This window comes from Phaenicophaeus curvirostris, chromosome 8 (genome assembly GCF_032191515.1).
Source record: "Phaenicophaeus curvirostris isolate KB17595 chromosome 8, BPBGC_Pcur_1.0, whole genome shotgun sequence".
Taxonomy (NCBI): domain Eukaryota; kingdom Metazoa; phylum Chordata; class Aves; order Cuculiformes; family Cuculidae; genus Phaenicophaeus; species Phaenicophaeus curvirostris.
In genome coordinates this window covers 21,612,450-21,632,355 of record NC_091399.1, presented here as the reverse complement: position 1 = coordinate 21,632,355, position 19,906 = coordinate 21,612,450, and the positions used below count along the sequence as shown (strand labels likewise).

Sequence of the window (19,906 nt, the reverse complement as noted above, 5' to 3'; positions counted from 1 at the left end):
CCTATGTATAGATGGAAATGTTATTGAAATTGCACGCTGAGAGAAGGATGCAGGGACAGCCTCTAAGCATGAGCTCACTGCTACTGCACAAAACAGGGTTAGGGTTTCTTCCTGGGTTATAAAATCCTTCAAAGCTGCGGAGCTGGCTTTTGATACAGGGGTGGGTTTTTTTGATTTGGGGTGGTTTATTTTTTGAACGATTTTGTCCTTCTTGCAAATAATGCTTAGGCTGCTTTGCACTAGTGCTTTCAATCCAAAAAACATATCAGAGCGAGGTGTGCCCTATCTGTCCAAGCTCCATCTTGCCAGAGATGGGTTTGTTTTCTTGTTAGGTTAAATTCTAACTCTGAGCTAGCACACGTTCTGTGTGTGAACAGACAGGCTGAAATGTTTGCATAAATCATCTGGTTTTAATTACTGGCAAAACAATCATACGATATCGGCAGACAAATTGTAATCTGCAGGTGAAATAAGTCTGAAATAACTTAGATCAACTTTCATCTTAAGGCTCTCTGGTGGTGGTTTATCTTGTAGATTTAACCTATGTAGAAGTAGAAGGCTGTAATAGAGGAGGAAAAATGCCACAAGAACACAGATGATACTGATGGGTTTTTCATTCACAACGTCTTGTGTTTTCTTAGGCACAAGTTCATGTGGATTTTGTCTTACTCTGTTGGTTTGTGTTAATGTGCAGAGTCATAGCTGGAAGAAGGATTAGATCCCAGGGGTGCCATTTTCAGCAGACCTTTTGTGGTTTTTACAGACCTAGATAATCATTATTTTTAGTGTCTGCAGCAAGAATTCGGCAGGATTTTTGTTTGTGTTATCCAAAGATGCATTTTTTTACCTTTATAAATAGTACGGCAGAAGTCGAGGCACTGAATGCTTAATTCTCTTTTAATACAGTTTTTGCAAAATCTTTTTTCAGCTGTGACATGAATGCAAACAGCAATGAAATCTTATCGATTCTGGGCCTGTACAGTGTCTATAAATATCCTTTCTGTATTCTACAAGCACAATTGATTTAAAGGCTTTATTGAAAAATGCTTCCCTCCCAGAGCAGACCAGTCACAAAAAAACCCCAGCATTCACTGCCTGAAAATTCCCCATGACAATCCCAGGCTTAACTCTCATGACATTGTGCTGCACGCTGTCTAAAGAGGCACTAGGACCTTGCTGTGTACACTTAATTGTTTGGGCTTTACTGCTTCTGAAAAGCAATATGATTTACAGTAATGAATCCCCTTTTTGAATAGTCTCAAGAAATTTTCTGTAAGTTACAGTACATTGCTTAAAAGTCACGAGTGCTCTAAATTTGAAGGCCTCTTTTGGGGGGAACTGTGTACCCTTTCAGAGGTCTAGCACTGTGAGTTTTAAGTGAGCTGAACCTGGACAAACACGTGTCTGATGATGGAAACGGGGAGCCGCAGAGCTGAACAGCTCGCTGACGGTTGTGTGACCTCATACACTTCTTGTTCTGAACATAAAGCCATTTATTTCCAGTGAGCATTTCCCATATCACCAAAACTAGCCTCCTTGGAGTAATTACAGGACCCAAAGCACTGCTTTCTGGTTTCACATGTTAACTGAGTAGGCTGGGTTGTTTTCTGCCTCCCTCTGCTCAATAGTAAAGAAACTGCTTATTCTTTGACAGCTGCAGTTGATAAGGGTGATGACCGAAGACTGGGCAAAAAACCTGTGTTCACTAGTTCTCAGGTAAACATTTTTATCAAAACATTACAAATGCTCAGAAGCTTGCAAATAAAATTATTTTCATCATGTGTTTTAAATTCAGTATTAATTTGTCATATTATTTATTGGAACTTGCTTTTGAATACTGTCTATTTTTTGGCGAGCTGTTATTTTTGCAGTCAGTAATGTCCAATACTGTAAACATCCAAGGACTCAGCCTGTGCTCTGCTACATTTTCAAAGAGATCAGCTCAAATGAAAGACAGGAATTTGTGTTCAGAATATCACATTCCTCTGGTGCTATGTAATGAAACAGATCTGTTTCCCAGAGCAAGTGGTGTGTATGGAGCTGATGGATCTTCACCATTATCACAGGCCACCACAGCCCTGATCGTGTTACACTCCCTGGGCTCAACAAAGGGTTTTAATGCCCTCAGCAACTCTTTCATTGACACTGAAACCACGTTACTATTTGGTAGAGAAACATTTCACATGATTTGACAGTCTTGGATGCATTGTAGTGACACTGGTATCACAGAGATTCCATTTCATGCACTTAATTCTCAATGTTTCAGTGTATATTTTCACCTGAGAGTGGAAATTAATCTTGTCACTTACCTGGCGGTTGCACTGTTGGTTAAAAACATCCCATGGATTAGAAATTATGTTTTGGTTTTATGTTTGTAGTAATCCATAGTCTGTAATTCTCTTTGGAAAATATGTGCGTGTGACGCCAAATAAGTTACTTCTCCTACTTCAGCAGACACTAATAATATAAAATATTACAGAGCAATTTGTCCAAGGTGAAAGTGAAACTCTACTTAGGTATGTGTGCAGCAGTATTTCATGTGTGATGTACTAGGCACTCAAGTTCTGGTACTTTTATATCTTTGAAAGCTGGCGACCTGAGCTCAAATGCATGTTTTTTATAAATTATTTTTGTGCTGAATCTGGTAGCTTTAGATTCATCTACTACTTATGAAGTAGCTGTGTTTGGGGAATGAAACATTATGGAGAGTTTGGTGTTATAAATGTATCTTGTTTTGGTTTTACTTTATTCCTGATGCTTTTTCTCCTAGCTAAACAAATCTGTTACCAAATCTGTTGGCATACGGGAGCACTGCAAGAAAGATTGCTGGGGAGATCCTTCCACTAATCAGGATAAAATGAAATCGGATGGATTAGGAGCATCTGGACACACATCAAGCACCAGTAGAAACACTGTTGTTAAGGCTTCAAAGCATGAGGATGTAAAGGGGAAAGATGGAAAAAAAGTAGTTTCCAAGATTACTAAGGATTCAAAACCTGGGGAAAAAGCTGCTTCGCCAAAGGCTAGAGCTGTTATAAAGACCAAAATAGAAAATAATGGCACTGTGAAGGCTGAAAGCACGCTTACCAAGCAAGATACAGAAAAGACATCATCTGCAAGTGGACAGAAAAACATGGGAAGTGGCAAAGGGCTAAAGAACCATGAGGGGAAAGTTACAGGTGCCAGACCTAAAGTGCTGACAGTAACCTCCAGCGTGCAGATCAAAACAAAACCATTGAAGAAAGCCCTGGGGAAGGAATCTCCCCCTGGAGGGACTGTGGCAGGAGCTACCAGCAGGTCAGCCAACTCAAGCACAGAGATCCAGACTGCTGGTGAACAGGCAGAGGAACCCAAAGAGGAGAGACCAGTAGAAGAAGGGAAAAAACAGACAGGTAATTTTTTTAAATGTCCCTTTCTGATTTGCTCCAGGCTGCTCATACAAAGAAAACCGCCTGGGAAGCATTAAGAAAAATCTGCTAGAGATTCATGAGTTGCCTTCTTCCCCTGTAAATTAATATTAACTTAAGAATATTAAATTTATCCTCTATTAATTGATTTTATTGATCAACTGATAGCCATAGGAAATGGTTTTACAAGTTCAGTTTCTCAGCTGTTTTCAATAACCAATCTTTATATATCAGTATTTTTCTCAGTACTTACATGCAACACATTTCTCCCTATAATTAACTTTGAATTTACTTTACAGCGGTGAAAACAAAGTCATCTGTGAAGACACCAAATGGAGTCATGAACAACAAAAAAAAGACTGAGGTGGAGGCTAGTACTGTGACAAGCAGGTGTGGTACCAGTTCCTGTGCTGCTTTACATACTTATAGGGAGGGCAGGGGGTGTTCGCAGAAAACATTTCAGGTGAACTACTAAACTTACCACTAAGTCAGTGTGTTCACTTTAATCTGAGAATGGTCGTCTGTTTTGTGTTATTAGCAAAACAATTTGAGTGAGCTATTGGAAACGCTGTAAGGCTAAAATTGGTTTGGCTTTTGTGTTGGATTGCTTCATGCTAATAATTCTAAATTGTTATAGGTTGCTCAGAGTTCTGCACGGTGGAATGGTTAATGACTGCACAAGGTGTTGTAAAGTTACTGTTTGTGGAGTAGTTAGGGTTAAACTAGACAGGAAGAGAGGGCAAGCACTGTGGAATTGTGAAATGGGTCATTTATGTGTCTTTCAAAAAAAATATATGTATACACACATATAGATTTTATTTTCCAGAAGTATACCTTTTAGGTGACATTTTCAATCTTTATAGATGTGTGCCTATTAAAACACGTGTGCTTGTTTAAATATAATTAAACATTGCTAGATCTTGGAAGTAACAGATATCATAATTTCTTTTCAGTCTGACAAAAAAAGCAACTGGAAAAGGATGCAATGAACAAAACGTACAAGCTGCCCTAAAGAAAAAAGGGAACGTGAGTAGCAATTCTGCAGCACACCAAAAGGCTCCAAGCACACCTACCAGTTCTCCCAGGAGCCAAGGTAAAGATTCACACAGCAATGCAATTGCCATGTTGTGCGAAACTTTGTTTTAGCACAAGCGTTTGGCCAAATCTTCTGAACAACTCTGGGTATTTTCCATGTGTCACTCGTGGTGACAATCCTCAACTGTAAAATGCGAATGAGCAGTGTCTAAAAGACAGTCTGCCCTACCACGTGGTGTGTTATTCTGCTTGTTTCATCTGCTCTACAGAGTCTGTTATTTGCACTTCTGCACTTGGAACCAAGCCTGTGAGTGCAACAGAGACTCTGTAGCTCGAACGTTTATGGTGTGCATCAAAGATCCAGGCTTCCGGCTTCTTTGTGGGCTGTTAGTCCATGCCTCCCTTTTTTGGTCCCCACTAGTGACAGCATCGCTGACACTGACCATAGACAAGTACTTGATTTCAGCATCTGTTTATATCAGCATGGGAAGTGACACTGTAGACCACAGAGAGGAAACCCTGCTTTGTAAAGAGGCAAGTGTTAAGGATGCAGCTTCTTTTAATCCCATTTGGACTTGGCACATACTGCAGGGCGTGGGGAGAACATTCAAGTTATATTATCTTAAATGCATTAGGATATAGGAAACACAGGTCCTGTCAATTTGTGGTCGTTAAAGCTCTTGCAATATTGTCTGACTGAGCAGGGACATTAATTCTGGTTTTCTAATAGCATTGTAACTAATGTAATTATTTTCTGCCTCCTGTCATTTCCTTTACTATACAAATTGGAAGCAGCACTCATCTTCCTGTGCAGTGTTTCTGTGCACTTTTAGAGAGCTGCTGCTTTCTCCTCCACTGCTGACTCCATTCTTCAGTTACAGGTTGAAGGAATTCCTTCATGTATAGTCTCTGAAGTGCTTTAAAGGCGGCATGTTAATGTAAGACGTTGGGTTTGTCTAGTGTTTGTTTAAGATCCCAATTCTTAATTTTTCACAAGCCTTAAATCCCTTAGTTGCGTAAAAAGTTGAATAACTTCCTTATCAACACAAACACACATCAACATGAATTCGGTAAATACACTTTGACTACATATACAACCTTTATAGTCTCTTTTTTGCTGTTTGTTAGGACCTCAAGCAGAATCGCCAAATTCACTGAAATCAGGAATATCTCCAAAACATAATGAAGAAAAAAATGTGTTACAACATCTGGTTCAGACAGCACTCCCAGAAAAACACCCTTCAGCCAAGAAGAGGAGTGTGAAGCAGTCTCAGACTCCTGTAGTGAAAGCCACTGCAAAAATCACACCTAAAACACAGGCTCCATCAAAGCATGCTGAGATTGTGAATAATAAGGACCCGAAACTGAAAACAACTGGGCAATCTGTATCAAAATCTAAGTCCCTCACACAGAAACATTCACGGAGCGAATCTCCTGTTGTCCAGAAGATCAGCCACACTGCTGAGCACAGCAGCTCAGGACAGAGACTGGAAAAGAGTATGGCTGAAGCTGTGGTGGGGCATCTGCACAGCGATAGTGAGGGCCACTCTGCAAAGCAAAGGACATCTTTAACATCTGGGATGAGAAGCAGCAGTGAAGAGAAGCTGCTGGCTTCCTGTCAATCCAAAAACCAAAAATCATCAGATCCTTCTGAAAATGTGGAATACAAAATACAATCCAAATCTTCTTCTCCTATAATTACAGGAGAAACTATGTCTAAACTGCATGTTTCGGTGCAAAATGAAGTAGAACCAAGGCAAATCTGTGGATATCAGACTGGAATTAAACAGATGGAATATACAACGGAAGGTGATAATACAGCTGAATTTCCCTGTCACGCACAGTCTGCCAGTGATGGATACTCAGACTCTTCCAAGGAAACCAGTCAAAATGCCACTGTTTCAGGAGACCTGGTGAAACATTCAACAGCAACAAAAGTCTGTACTGAACGAAGTGATAAATTAAATGCTGAAACAAGTGAAAATGCTTTACCAAGCTTTTCCAGAACAATAACCAATGAAGAGGATGGAATATCATCTCCTCAGGTTCATACGGAGGGATTTCTTACAGCTGATGAGCTGTGTGACACCTCAGCTTTAAGTGAATACCCATCAGTTACAGCAGATTTAGATGATGTTTCAGAGTGTTCCACGGAACAAATAACAGAGAAATGTTCCCCTAGTTACACAGAGCCTACAGATCCTATGGAAACTCCAGAAAACCATGAAAACGTGGAAATTCCCTTTGTGGACCACTGGAGTACTGGTGCGCTAGATCCAAAGGAGAGTCCAGAATCAGATACTGGCAGTGCAACCACATCCTCTGATGATATAAAACCAAGATCAGAAGATTATGATGCTGGAGGCTCGCAGGATGATGAAGGATCCAACGAAAGAGGGATTTCTAAATGCAGCACTATGTTATGCCACGATTTTCTTGGAAGAAGCAGCAGTGACACAAGTACACCTGAGGAATTAAAAATCTACGACAGCAGCCTAAGAATAGAAGTGAAAATGAAAAAAGAGGGTTCTGATCTCTTCCGTGTTAATTCAACAAGTGATGATGAAATACCAAGAAAAAGACCTGAGATTTGGTCCCATCAAGAAGGTGCAAGGCCCAGCACTAGGGAAAGCAAAAGTTCTACTTTTGGTAATGCACAGTTTATTCAGGAAGCAGACCAAGTTTCTTCTTCTGCTGATGAGACAGAAGATGACAGATCTGAAGCAGAGAACATTGCTGAAAGCTTTCCCCCACCAAATGTTCCTACTCAGCAGTTCCAAGGAATTGATAACTTAGCTTTTGAAGATGCCACAGAAAATGACACTGTAAGTCAAGAGTTTTCTAAAAGTAAAAATTTCAAACGATCCGTTTTACTGTCAGTAGATGAATGTGAAGAGTTGGGATCTGATGATAGAGCAGAAACTCAGACTTCGCGTCAGCATTCCATAGAATCTCTTACTCCTTCAGAAGTATTTGACAGTGGTTCTCAAGAGCACCATGGAAAGACTTTTTATTCAAGATACTCACTGGACATTGAAGATGGGTTCCTGGATTGCAAACAGCATAAGGATAGAGACAATAGATTGGAGAAAAGCGAAAGTTCTGTCTTACATCTTCATGGCACTGAAATCCCAGGAAAGGGGTGTCAAGATGCTTCAATGACTGAACAAAACTGCCATGAGAAGCTGTGTTCTGCAGCCGGCCAGGGTCCAGGAGAAAAACCAAGTGTCAATAGGAAGAATGAGGTGGTGAGTGAGTTTCTCCAGTGCAATAAAAACGTAGACAATGATGCAAAATCTCAAGAAAGACCATGTCATTTGGATCTTCACCAGAGAGAAACCAGTTCTGATGGGCAAAAGAACAGCTCTGCAAAGCCTGTAGAAGCCAGTAAGAATCAGATACTGACTCAGGATGGTCAAGTGAGAGACAGTCCCCCAGCAGCGACTGAATGCGCTAATACTGATTTACTTCCAGGTAATGTACAGAAATAGAAACAGTCATTCAAAAGTAGTAGGGGAAGCTTTGCCAGTTTGTCTGGGATTGAACCCTGAACTGAAGTAATTTTGGCTGAAACTATTAAATTTCCGTATTTTTAAGTATTTTCCTTGGGTAGAGAATGCCTGTCTGTCTGAAATGTCCGTCAGTATCCTGCTGTTCAATGAGAAACCTGACTACAAGAAAAGAGGGTTTGTGCAATGCTAAAAGAAAGATTGGATGCAGCTGTCTGTACATCAGTTATTTTTGATCCAATCTAACATTGACAGCATCAACTCTTGATGGAATCTCAGTATTTGTTTTGCCTGCTTGACAATATATAGTATGTCTGAATGGGATGTGCAATAACTCCAGTAATAATCTTGCCTAAAGCGCACTGAACTGTTTGCCCAAACAGCTATATGCATTATTATTATTTGAAATTATTTATTTATAGATTATAAACAAACCTGGATCCTTCTCCTGCTGAATATAACTGAATATTTGCCATATACCTCAGTGGGAGTGGGTTTGAACTCTGGTTTAGAGCTTATGAGATGTCTAAAAGTCTAAATTTTGCCAGTAAAAGCTTATTTCCTAAGAGAGATTATACTTAAACTAACGATATATACAGAAAGGTTCTAACTTGTTTCATGTAGCTGGATGAATACTTGTCTAGTTTTGTGTTTTGTCTTCTTTATACCAATAATTCAGTCTGTTTATCCCATCAAAAATATACAATAGTATTGATGGCAACTATTGTGTATTGAAGAGTAACAAAATGCTGGTGATGCTCTGTGTTCAGCCAGACCGCAGAACAAGAAGACATTAAAAGTTGTACCATTTTTTTAAGCTTGCTTGCCCTTGCCTGCAGCTGCCCTTGCATGTACAGTTAGAAATAAGCCTGTGGATGAACTATTTTGTTTTTAATTCTCTTCTAAGCTGACATAGCTCAAGTCACCATTCAGTAGTCATTCTTTATTAATTCCCTCCATGCACCTCCTCGTCTAAATTTAATTTATGTAGTAAATGAGAAATTTCACGTGCATTAAGTGTATATTTACATTGTCATTTTCTGTATCAGAAACTTAATTATGGAGGTTATTGTTAATTACCAGTGGTGATTGCTGCTTTAACTTAATTTATAAATCATACTTTGTTTTTTATGTAGGAAATAAATGCCTCAAATTTTGTCAATTTTTCTATTACCCTCCATCCCCCCTTTTTACCCTGGTTGGATTGTCCTTCCTGAATGAGTTAAATTTTGCTCTGCACAGCCCTGAGGGGAGGATCATCTGCAATTTTTACATTGTACAGTATTGTGAATTATTTCAGGAGACATAGATGATTATGACACAATGGCACAAACCTGCCTGTATGAGCATCGGCCTTCCAAAACCCTTTCTCCAATATACGAGATGGATGTTGGAGAAGCAATTGAGCAGAGGATGGATTCAGAAACAGCAGTTCTAGATGTGGATTTTGAAGATCAGCAGTTTGCAGAGCAGGACTGGACTCTTCTCAGGCAATTGTTATCTGAGCAGGACTCAAACATAGGTTTCAAAAACTCTGTTCCCGAAGACCTTAACTTAGCACAATGTCTTATCAATCAGACACTGTTTCTGGCACGCGATGGTTCGCATCCTCAGGGTACATCACAAGTTGACACATTCAGTAGGTGGACTGAACTCATGTCTCCACTTGATGACTCTTCAGCAAGCATTACAGTAGCAAGCTTCTCATCTGAAGACTGTTCGTCCCCTCAAGGGGAATGGACAATTCTTGAACTGGAAACCCATCATTAAGGCGATCCAATGTTTGCAGCTGAACTCCAACCCATTCCCCAAATCTATTTTTGATGAGTTGTTTCCATACAGTAATGAAATACTGCATCAGTCAAGAACAAGAAATTCTTGATACTGAGGCAATCTTTCTGGTATAATGAGGTAAATATGTTAATTTATAATCTAGTTTTAATCACAGGTATGATAATTTTTTCAATGCTTAAATGTGTGTCTTTTCTAAAAATGAACTTTAAGCATGTATTTTCTAGAACTGTTAGAAAAGTTAGGTTACGTGAAAGAAAAATCTTGGTTTCCACCCTCCTTTTATCTTCCTTTCTAACATTTAATATTCTCATTGAGCAGGAACTTAAAGATGACTGCACAATTAATAGAGCTGTTCTCCTTTTTTCCCCCCTTCTCTATATGGTGACTGCATTTTACAACAATAAAGATTCAGAACGGTTGTGTTGGAAGGTGATGTGTGCCAACGCTGCTTTAAATGACAGAAACATACACTTGTGTTTAAAGAAAACGTTTCAGTATGAACCTGCCTTGGGCTTTATGAGCAGCTTGTTTCATCTATTTCTTCCAGATTGGATTTTTGTATTTTTGGTTTGTTTTGTTTTGAAGTTTCAAATAAATTTTAAATTGTCTTTCCTTTAACTGTAACCCGTCAGAAGGTCGGTGCTGCAGGGTGAGCACTGTTTATTTCTTGGAAATAGTTAAGTCAATATTTTTAATGTCATAGTGCATAAATTCTGAGGAGGTGGTAGAATGCTGCTCCTGTTCTAAAAAAAAAGAAATAGTGTGTCTGGTATCTTCACGTGTATCTCGGTCAGAAGTAGTGGTCAGTGTTCCATCACAAGTCTGATGTTGACTGCAGTTACATTCAGGTTTCGGTTCATTACACTGCGCCCTCCTGACGCTCGGCAAGACTCTTAGGAATCTGGTTTTGTTTGTTCTCATAGATGCTACAGTTTTGAAGGGGTAAGGAAATACTTACATCTTTTTAAACACCTCTAGCATAGCTTTTATATTGAGACTAAATGTCAGCATAACCACTCTTCTGACTAAGTGGAACAGAATATACTTCACTGCTCGTTCTGCTGCTTTTGGGTGTGGACAGGACCTATTACTGTCTCTTCTGGTTTGTTGGGGGAGGAAGGGAATGAGTAACTATTCATAATTCTCACCAAGTTAGAACTCCTGAAACATCCAGGGATGTTTTTCCAGGATGAAATTTTCCCTGCAGAGGTCAGGCCATCAGGTATCTGTGTTATGGAAATAGCAGGGCTTGTCTTTCACACAGCTGGGACTCTGAACAGTCAGTGTTCTACCTCCTCTCGGTCACTAACAGAAGTGCCTTCAGACCTGGATGCTGTAGGGCAGAAAAAGGCTACTGACTGTTCTTTGTTGCTAAAATTATTTAAGATAAGTGCACAGCTTTAGCTAGCAGTAACCACTGAGAATATGGCCAGGTTTGCAAGCTTTTGCACAATTCCAACCGAGCACCTTAAGTCTCTAAAGAGAGTTCTCTTTAGAGAACTTGGAGAGTTTCTGACTATGAACAAAAAGAAAGGACTTGGGTGGAAAGATGAAGTTGCTTCAGCATATGGCTCTCTATTATCTAGAAAGCCACTTTGTTAAACTTGTGATTAAATGGAGGAAGAATTTTATCTCCTCCTTTAACATCTAGCCAGGGGGGAAAAGGAAAACCTTCCTTCCTCTTTATGTCAATGAAGAAGAAGGACTCAAAAGTCATGTAAAGGTTGATGTTCAGTCTCATCATAAAAATCTTTCTCCTATGCTTTTAGCAGCATAAATACTCTGAGATATTACAATTCAAGATATTTTAAATGTAATATGCTGTGTTAACCCCATTCTTCATATTGGGTGAGTTAGAAGAACTGAATTGTTAAGAAAACCTGATTTTCACCTTCAACTTTACCGGGTATATCGATGGTGGTTAAACTTTTGGATAAATGGAAGACCCATGGTATTAGCCATAGGAGATGATGAAACTCTGGAGCAGCGCTCACAGAGGGCTGAGGAATGGTATTTTCTCAATTTCTGTGTAAAAGACTACAGTAAAATTTGTTTAAAATAAAATTTAATCAACTTTAAAATCCTGATGATGTTTTATCAGGGAGTAGTCATGTGCTAAACAAAATGAAATGATGGAAAGAAGATAAAGGATTAGGAAGAGTGACAGAAAGTGAAAGAAGGGTCCCTTTTGTCTATTTTTCTGCTTTAACCATACTTTTAACTTCATACTGAATTGAAATAGTAACACTGAGAAGTGGCATACAAAGCTCTGTTTGTTGTATGAAATACAATCTCATACAGAGGGGTTTTAACTATCTTTTTTCTTTCCCTTTACTTTTCCAGTTGTGTGACAATTAAATTAGCTTCTCTCTCCAAGTTCCCAGTGAGGCTGCAATTCCTTTATTAGTTTTGGGGAGGCCAGTGACTAGGATTTGGTGTATTGTTCACTTGGTACGTATGCAGCCATAGAATCCAGCTTCTCACAGCCAAAGCGTCTCTGTAGAAGCAGCAGGGATAGAAAGTGGTATTGTTTTTAATTTGTGTTACCAGAGTTGCCTGTGCGGCTCAGTCAGAACAGCGTCCCACTGGCGAGACGTTGTACAAACACAGAACAAAAACAAGGGCTTCCCACTGAGCAGTTATAATCCAGGCTAAGACAAAAGACAAAAAAAATGGATGGAAAAGTAAAATGAGAGCGTCAATATTTGTCTAGCTGATTAGCAAAGGTTTCGGCATACTATCAGTTTAAATGTGGTCTTTTTTTTATTCTGCAGACATGATGAGAAGGGGAGGTGGGAGGATAATAAGGGAGCTGTAAGGGTCTGTAGTCCTGACCAGTACTGTTGTTGTCTAGACTCTGCTCGTATGATTTTGCTTAGTAGTCCCTCTTCGTTGAGGAGGGTGTCTGAGCTTTCAGTAGGTGTAGGTGGCTCTGTTTAACAGCATCAGTCACTCAGGTTCTCTGGAGTCCTGCTCATGCCTCCTGACAGGGAGTTTGCCACTGAATGAGCCTTTTCTCCAAAACGTGAGAGAATGGACACAAGTTTGTTTGAAAACTTCATATACAAACAGTCAAAGCTAGTGTCATGGTCTCCAAGCGAAAAGTGATTACAAGGTCCTGAATGACCCCTAAAGTAAAAACAACAGTTAACACGCGTTACTGAGATTGTTATGTGAGTGGGTAAATATGTCTATCCTACAAGTAGCAACAAGAAACAGTGAAGTATCTGTGAAATTTAGAGGTGAGGACTTAGAAATCAGTTTAAAATAGTGAACCTGGTTTTGCCTGACGTGAATGACATGTAATAAAAGTGAAAAATAAGGGAGGATGTTTGACCTGTATGGATTAAGTTTAAAATAGGCCAGGCCTCCAAAGGCTGATGGCAATAGGCATGATCACTTGTTTTTGTTTGGAAAATTAGACTGGAGAAGCAGCTTTGCAGTTTTTTTCACATATAGATGCTAGCTAGAATTGTATTAGTGGAATAAAACACTGACAGACACATTGCAGAGGGAAAAGCTAAGGAACTTGAGGCCCAAATGCTTAGGCAACTACAGGAAACTGAGGAAAGTGAAGGTTCTTCCAAGTTATTGCAAAGGAAATAAACAAAGATGGTGACAGGAGTTAAAGCAGGGTGGCAGGATATAAGGGGAAAAAGCATCATAGACTTCATTGAAGATGGCCCATGAGAGATGAGTATAAAACAGAAGTTTTGAGGCTGGTTCAGAACTCATTTGGACTGTGACCAAAATGAGCCCTTGGCTTCCTAAGAATGAAAGGTGGGCAGTGGCCAGTTTGCTATAGGATGATGGAAGTGCAGGAAGGAAATTGAGTTTCACTATTGGGAGAGAGGCAACAGTTAAAGCACATCAGTTAATAACAAATTTTGTGTTGGTTTTTAAAGGAATGATGTTATGCCAGAGTTATGTAGTGTAGGAAAAGAAATGAGGCTGAGAGCTAAAGCAGAGATCAGGAAGAGGTAATTGTGCATTAAAGCTCAGCAGATTGCTAGGGCCATGTCAAGGTCTATAGCCATCGAATGGTAATAAGTCAGCAGAAAGGAACACGGTGCTGACAGGAAACAGTTATTTGAGGTAAAATGTATAATAAAACAACTTTGGGTGTTGTTGGAAAAAATCACTAATGAGGTACAAGAAATTTGGCTAGCTTGCAGTATGTTTGAGTTCTGGATATGTGATGAAATACACATTTAATAATCTTATTCTACCCCTTTTTAAGGTTTTAAATTATTTCAAAATTACACTGAATTTTTTATTTTACTATTATTATTATTGTTGTTGTAGTTGTTATTTTGGAGGATCTAGTGGGCGAGAGGAATTCCCGTGTTCCTCACACAAAGGCTGTCGGAGCTGTCCCCCAGCGTTGTCTACGTAGCTTCTTTCAGGGAATGTGTACAAAACAAAAGTAATGCTTCTCTTCTGGTATAGATTGCAGGAGACTGTTTTAAAAATTCTAATATGTATTATTGCTATCTGGAAAGTAGTAGCATGTTCATTCTACTTCGCTCCAGTAAATCTAAACCTTTGCATGAAGGAATCGAGAACTGCTGTTACATCTGTTGCTCAGAACGAAGACACTTAAGAACTAATGTCAAAGGCCAAACTCCTGTTGACCTCGGCTGAAGCATGTTCCGGGCTTACCCATATTTTGTATGCATGTACTAGAAATGCTATTTTTCCAATGTATGCATTTCCTAGTTTTTCAGCTTTACTCTACTAACATTGTACAATTGTAGATGTGACAAATTGCAGCTGGAAGGACTTCAATTTAGGAGTCATAATTGTATGCCTTTTGTTAATAGTTCATGACTGTGGTGATTTAACATCGGTACATTGATAAATTACTTTCTTGCCAGGACTACGCAGGATCTGAGGACAAAGACAGAATGAGAAGTAGCAGCTTTGTTACAACAGATTATTCCATGGGTATGGACTATTAGATTTGAAATTCAATGTAATTAGAAGCTCTCATCTCTTGTGGCAAAGCCAGACTGGTTTGCAGCTCTCTTGAACACAAGCTATAGGTGCTGTTTTTGAAAAATAAGCTTTAATGCATTCAATTTTGGAAAAATTACAGCTTGAATCTATTCCTTGGCTAATTTAAACCCAAGCTTCCTATCAACAACTACTGCATGTGTGTAAGGAAACTAAACCTGTAACAGAGGAGAGTGATTTAAATATAACATGGATTATCAAGTGGGGAAAAAGACTGAGTTTGATAGTTTATTTTCTTAGATACCTTTGGTATCAAATAACTGAAGCAGCTCTGCAGGGCTTGCCTGCACACACACCTGTTTGTTTCTTGCATTTGACCTTCTTTATCCTTTGCTTTGCAATCCATACTGCGTGGTCAATTAGGCCACAGTTCTGCAAGCATGAGAGCGAATCCACTTAAACATTTGCGGATTGGCTTTCAGGTTAACATGCACTTTTCAGAAAGGGTAATGGAACTGGCACTGGGGGCAGGCACTGTGCGTACTGGGGTTTTTCTATGGTACTCAACCTAATGAGGTTCTAATCCTGATGAACCATCTGGACGCAGTTAAAAGTATGAAATAATTAATAACAGAATTCCATTAAGTTGCTTCTCTGTTCTCCTTCATTTGTTGCTGCAGTTCCCAGCTCACAAGACTGTTCCATTAGAGAAATCAAAGTCCTAAAAAATGTAACTCCTTGCGTTATGTGCAACAACAGATCTTCTGCTATTGCACAGTAAAATATGAATACGTGATCAGATCTTCAATAACTGAAGCCTCAATATTGGGGGGATGACTATATCTCAGTAACTAGGTGTATTTAACCAGCACATCAATGGGCAAAATAGTGTTTGTACATTAGCAAGAGGAGGGCTAAGTGGGTTAGAGTGAGCGTGCGTTCCGGTGATCCTCGAGAGGAGCTCACGTGTACAGATCTGGGGACTGACCCCACTTACCCAGGCAGTCCTGGGTTTTACATATATGCACACAACTAAAAGTGACTGACTTTTTCTCAGCTCCCACTGGAATTATTGTGAGTGGTATCAGATCCACATTTATAAAAATCAGGTTATTTTTAAGTGTCTGAACAGAAAGACTGGTAACCCCAGTAAACAGTTTGACTCATGTAGCTGACTTTCTAACTGCATAAGCCAATTTTGAGACTGATCTCACCAAATTACTCAAATCTACAGGATTCTCTTTTATGCAATCGTTATCCAGTCATTTCTGTGTTATTTCTTATGCTTGTGTTTAATTAAATCATTTTAGTTCTTCACTTCTTTTTTTAATAACCCTCTTTTAAGTGTGGCGTGGCGTCCTGTCTCTCCATAGAACTACACCAGTGCTTAAAATCTGTATAAGCAGGACAAACCATATATCTACATGCCACATTCAGCGGAGGGTATTATCAAAACTTTCTGTTACCTTCAGAGGATGAGGTGATTGTTCATGTCCATGAACACAAGACCCACTTGTAAGTCAGACTTCCTACCTGTAACAAAATGTCCTTCTATATCTTTGTAGTAAAGAAGGAAACTGCAGTCTCTATTTTTTGGATTATCATGTTCTAGAAATCAGGATTAATCCTAGATATATACAGTGGAACAGACTTGGAGAAAATTTGGAGTCACCACCTGTAGTCCATGGCCTTATGGTCCTAGAATATTTTGACCTCTCTGTCTTTGGGAGAGTGAAGGGAGGATGTTAAGATCTCAATGAATGCTTGCATGTTTTCCACCCAGTTGCTTTTCAAACCTAGGTAATTAGCTGGGGCCTAAGTAACAAGATTTCCAAATTAATCCTTGTGAACGTGGTCTTCTGTTCCCAGAACCTCTGTGTGATTGCATCATCCCACAAGCTTTCTTTCCCATGCTAGATACTGAAGATTCTTAGTTAATTTCTGTAAGACAGAAAATAATAAATCCTATCTGTAACTTAACTCCTGAGTCACTGTCCTTCATTGAACGGGTGGGCTGCTGCCATCAGTTTTTCTGTTCTGTAAACCACAAAAAAGTTGTTACTTCCCTCCTTTATCTGTTTTGTGGGCCTTCACTCCTTTTTCTTCTCTAAAAGGAAAAAACTACTTTTTCTTGGCTCATGTCATCAAAGAACAAGGCAGGTGCTCTGTATGAAGATGAACAATTAGTTCTCATCTAAGAATCCATAGGGAAGGAAGATGTCTGTGCAACCTCCCTACAACATCAAAAAATGGTGCTGAATTAGAACATGTAGGATATGGCTCTGGAGAGCACAGAGAAACACTAATTTGAGAAAAGATTTTGCCTTGTGATAAATCAATTATTCATCCAAACACTCAAGCCATTATCTTCATCATATGAGCGTTCTAACCCCGAGATCCTTTTCTTCCTGCCAACATGGGGTTCTCTGCCCTGCTTCCAGGAGTTACTCCACACGCTGCCAGGCACAGCCCTGTTTGTTCCTTCTCTTGCAGTCTCACCTGGACGTGAAATGCACCGTGGAGGTATGTGGAAAAGGAATGCTTTTGAGATGTAAAGCTAAGACTAGCAAAATGTCAGTAATTGTCACAGCAGAGATAACTGTAAAATCAGTTTAGCACATAATATCAGGTAACACAGGAACCATCAAATCGCTTTTCAGAAGGGAAGCTACTGGGAAGAAGAATGCTCTGAAGAATGCACAGTGCAGAAAAAAAACCCATTTTCTTTGAGTCCAAGCACTATTTAATTAGCCTTCTCAGAGAAAAGGAGAAAGTCAAGTCGTGTAGGGAGTTTCAGACTCAAATGGCATTGCGAGATTAATTCCTGGCCCCGGGGGTCAGCCTGTCCTATTGCATAAGACTTGGGCCACACAAGAATTAGGCTGGGGGGCTCAGTCCCTTCAGAACTTTCTAACTCAGAAAGAGTCTCATTTTTATTTCGAATGTGAGCTATTGTCAAATGTAATGACAGGCAGAAATACATTCAGTTTCCAGTATAACTTTTTGCCAACTGAAATGAAGATACATAGAATTTATTCAAGTTAAAATAAAACAGCCAGAGTCAAAATACTGGAAGGAAGCAGTTTCTCTTCAAATTTTAGTTTTTTCTCACTGTGCTTTGATGCCTCTCAAGTAGGGAGGTGTCCAACTTCATGTGCAATAAATGAGCATAGAGGAGTAAGACAGCTGCTGGTGTCCCAGGAGCCTAAATCCAGTGCTTAAATTGTTCTGTAATTTCTTTTAAATATGTAATAATTTATCAATTCTTTTATTTACCACACATTTGTAGCAGCATTACACTAAAGGAAACAAAAGTCTACTCACCTTTAAAGATGATTACATTTTGAATTTGCTTTTTTTTATTCCATTCTATTCCCTCCTATTATTTTTTCTCTTAACTGTTTTAATTCCATTAATGTGTGTACATATTACTCGAACTCCAAAATATTTATTCTGATACATTAGTGTTATAAGTCAAATAGAACCACTACAAACCAGTTCCTACTCTTTACCACTGGGATTTCTCTAGTGCTGAAAAAAAATCATTCATCATGCGCTTGAATTCAAACTTTACATTGCTGGATGTCAGTGGGATCATCAATCCTCATCATAGAATTGCCTTATTATTTTATAGTTGTATTTTAAGATAATTCCCGATGTCCTTAACACCCTGATTTTCACGTGAAGTCAGATCACGAGGCTTCAGTGTGTTACAGGAAATGGCTTCACAGTTTGTTGGTCCTGTCACAGCTCTCCAGAACACTACAGCCAGGACACCTCATTCATCTACTAATTTCCTTTAATTTGGTGACTCTTGCATCTATACTCTACAGAAATTTGAAAGTTTAGTATTAGAAATATTTGACTTACTGTCAAGAGTAGCATGGCACTTCGTACCCTCGCAGAAACAGAGAGCTTGGGTGCACATGACGAACAGAAGCAGGAAATCAGGTGTGAATCCACCTCTATTTTGTCTGAAACAAAAAGAATCGTCTTTAAATCAGTAAGATGTCTCATTATTTCTAAGCAATCCAGACAATTTGCTATTGAAAAGTATAATTTTTAATACATAGATGAGCTCACTATTTTAAAATGCTCTAAAGAGAGTTTTAAAAGGGCAAGCTTATACCACAGTCTCAGATTTTCAGTAAAAAACTAATAGTTTCAGTAGACAGGCGTGAGTCTTGATTCACAGGCTGGGTGAAGAGCAGCACTGGAAGTCAATGCTCTTTTTCAGTACTTACAATGACCAGCTCGTCTTTGCCCTATAAAAGCAGTACTGTCTCCTCTTATATGATGAAAAAAGCAGCTCTAACATTCTCAGTGTTTCTCTTTCAGTGGACGTGGTGCTGTTTCCTGCTTGCACATTTTCACACTGTGTAACTGCTATATTTAGAATATCATAGAAAAAACGTTTCTTCCCCAGAAGCAGCTGCAGAATTAGCTGTCCATTAACAACACTCCCTCAAGACTTTTTTTCCTGTTGAAAAGCAGTCTAATTACCATTATTGTTTATTACACCCAGTTGCTCTGCACGGTGTCCTTCCATGCTTGTATCCTTTTTACCATCTCAAAACGGCACCCGATCTGCCCTCGCACGGCAGCAGTTTCTCAGGCCAACAGCGAGCCTATGGCAGACTTTGATGAGGACACCGACGAGGCGGTGGGGCTGTCGGCAGCATCCCCGTGGAGCCCAACTATACGCCACAGGACTCGGGATGGAGGAAAGGCAACCAGCTTTGGTGCCTCCTGCTCTTTTAGCAGCATTACGGGCACTTGGCATGGCTGTTGGGAGCTTTGGTCGCCACCACTGACCGCCTCAGGCCTGCGAGGCGAGGCAGCTGCGGCTCCTCCAGAGCATGGGGAAGGACATGGGGGTCCGAGAGGCCTCACCAGCAGCCACATGAGGGTTCCCAGCTCCATGCTCCATGCTCGGTGTGGTGTCGGGGGGCTCCATGCCCAGAGATCCTTGTCCACCATCTGTGAGGGCATCCCAGCTCCATGCCCTGTGTGCAGCTCTGTGCCCAGACAGCCCTGGCCACCAGCCATGCTGAGAGGCCCTGCTCCGTGCTCTGTGTCTCTGTGTGATGCCGGAGGGATCCGCATCATTAAATGAGGAGAGGTCGGATCGAAGCTTGCATGGGGAGCCAGGTAGCACGAAGGCTCCACAGCACCGGCTCTGCGGGCGCCTCAGGGGTGCGAGGG

The 19,906-nt window shown here is 40.0% G+C and overlaps 1 protein-coding gene across 2 annotated transcripts in view; it reads left to right on the top strand.

The window, feature by feature from the left end:
- The window catches only part of BTBD8 (BTB domain containing 8), a 28,092-nt gene extending 16,858 nt beyond the window's left edge, over positions 1-11,234 (top strand). The window contains exons 12-17 of one of the 2 annotated variants that reach the window (XM_069862762.1): positions 1,655-1,716; positions 2,771-3,392; positions 3,707-3,797; positions 4,361-4,500; positions 5,571-7,916; positions 9,252-11,234. In XM_069862762.1, the coding sequence (XP_069718863.1) occupies positions 1,655-1,716; positions 2,771-3,392; positions 3,707-3,797; positions 4,361-4,500; positions 5,571-7,916; positions 9,252-9,721 (3,731 nt within the window). In that variant the 3' untranslated portion in view covers positions 9,722-11,234. Of the gene's footprint in view, positions 1-1,654; positions 1,717-2,770; positions 3,393-3,706; positions 3,798-4,360; positions 4,501-5,570; positions 7,917-9,087 lie in introns of both variants that reach the window. The other variant, XM_069862763.1, reaches the window with a different exon arrangement.
- Positions 11,235-19,906: the final 8,672 nt, after the last annotated feature.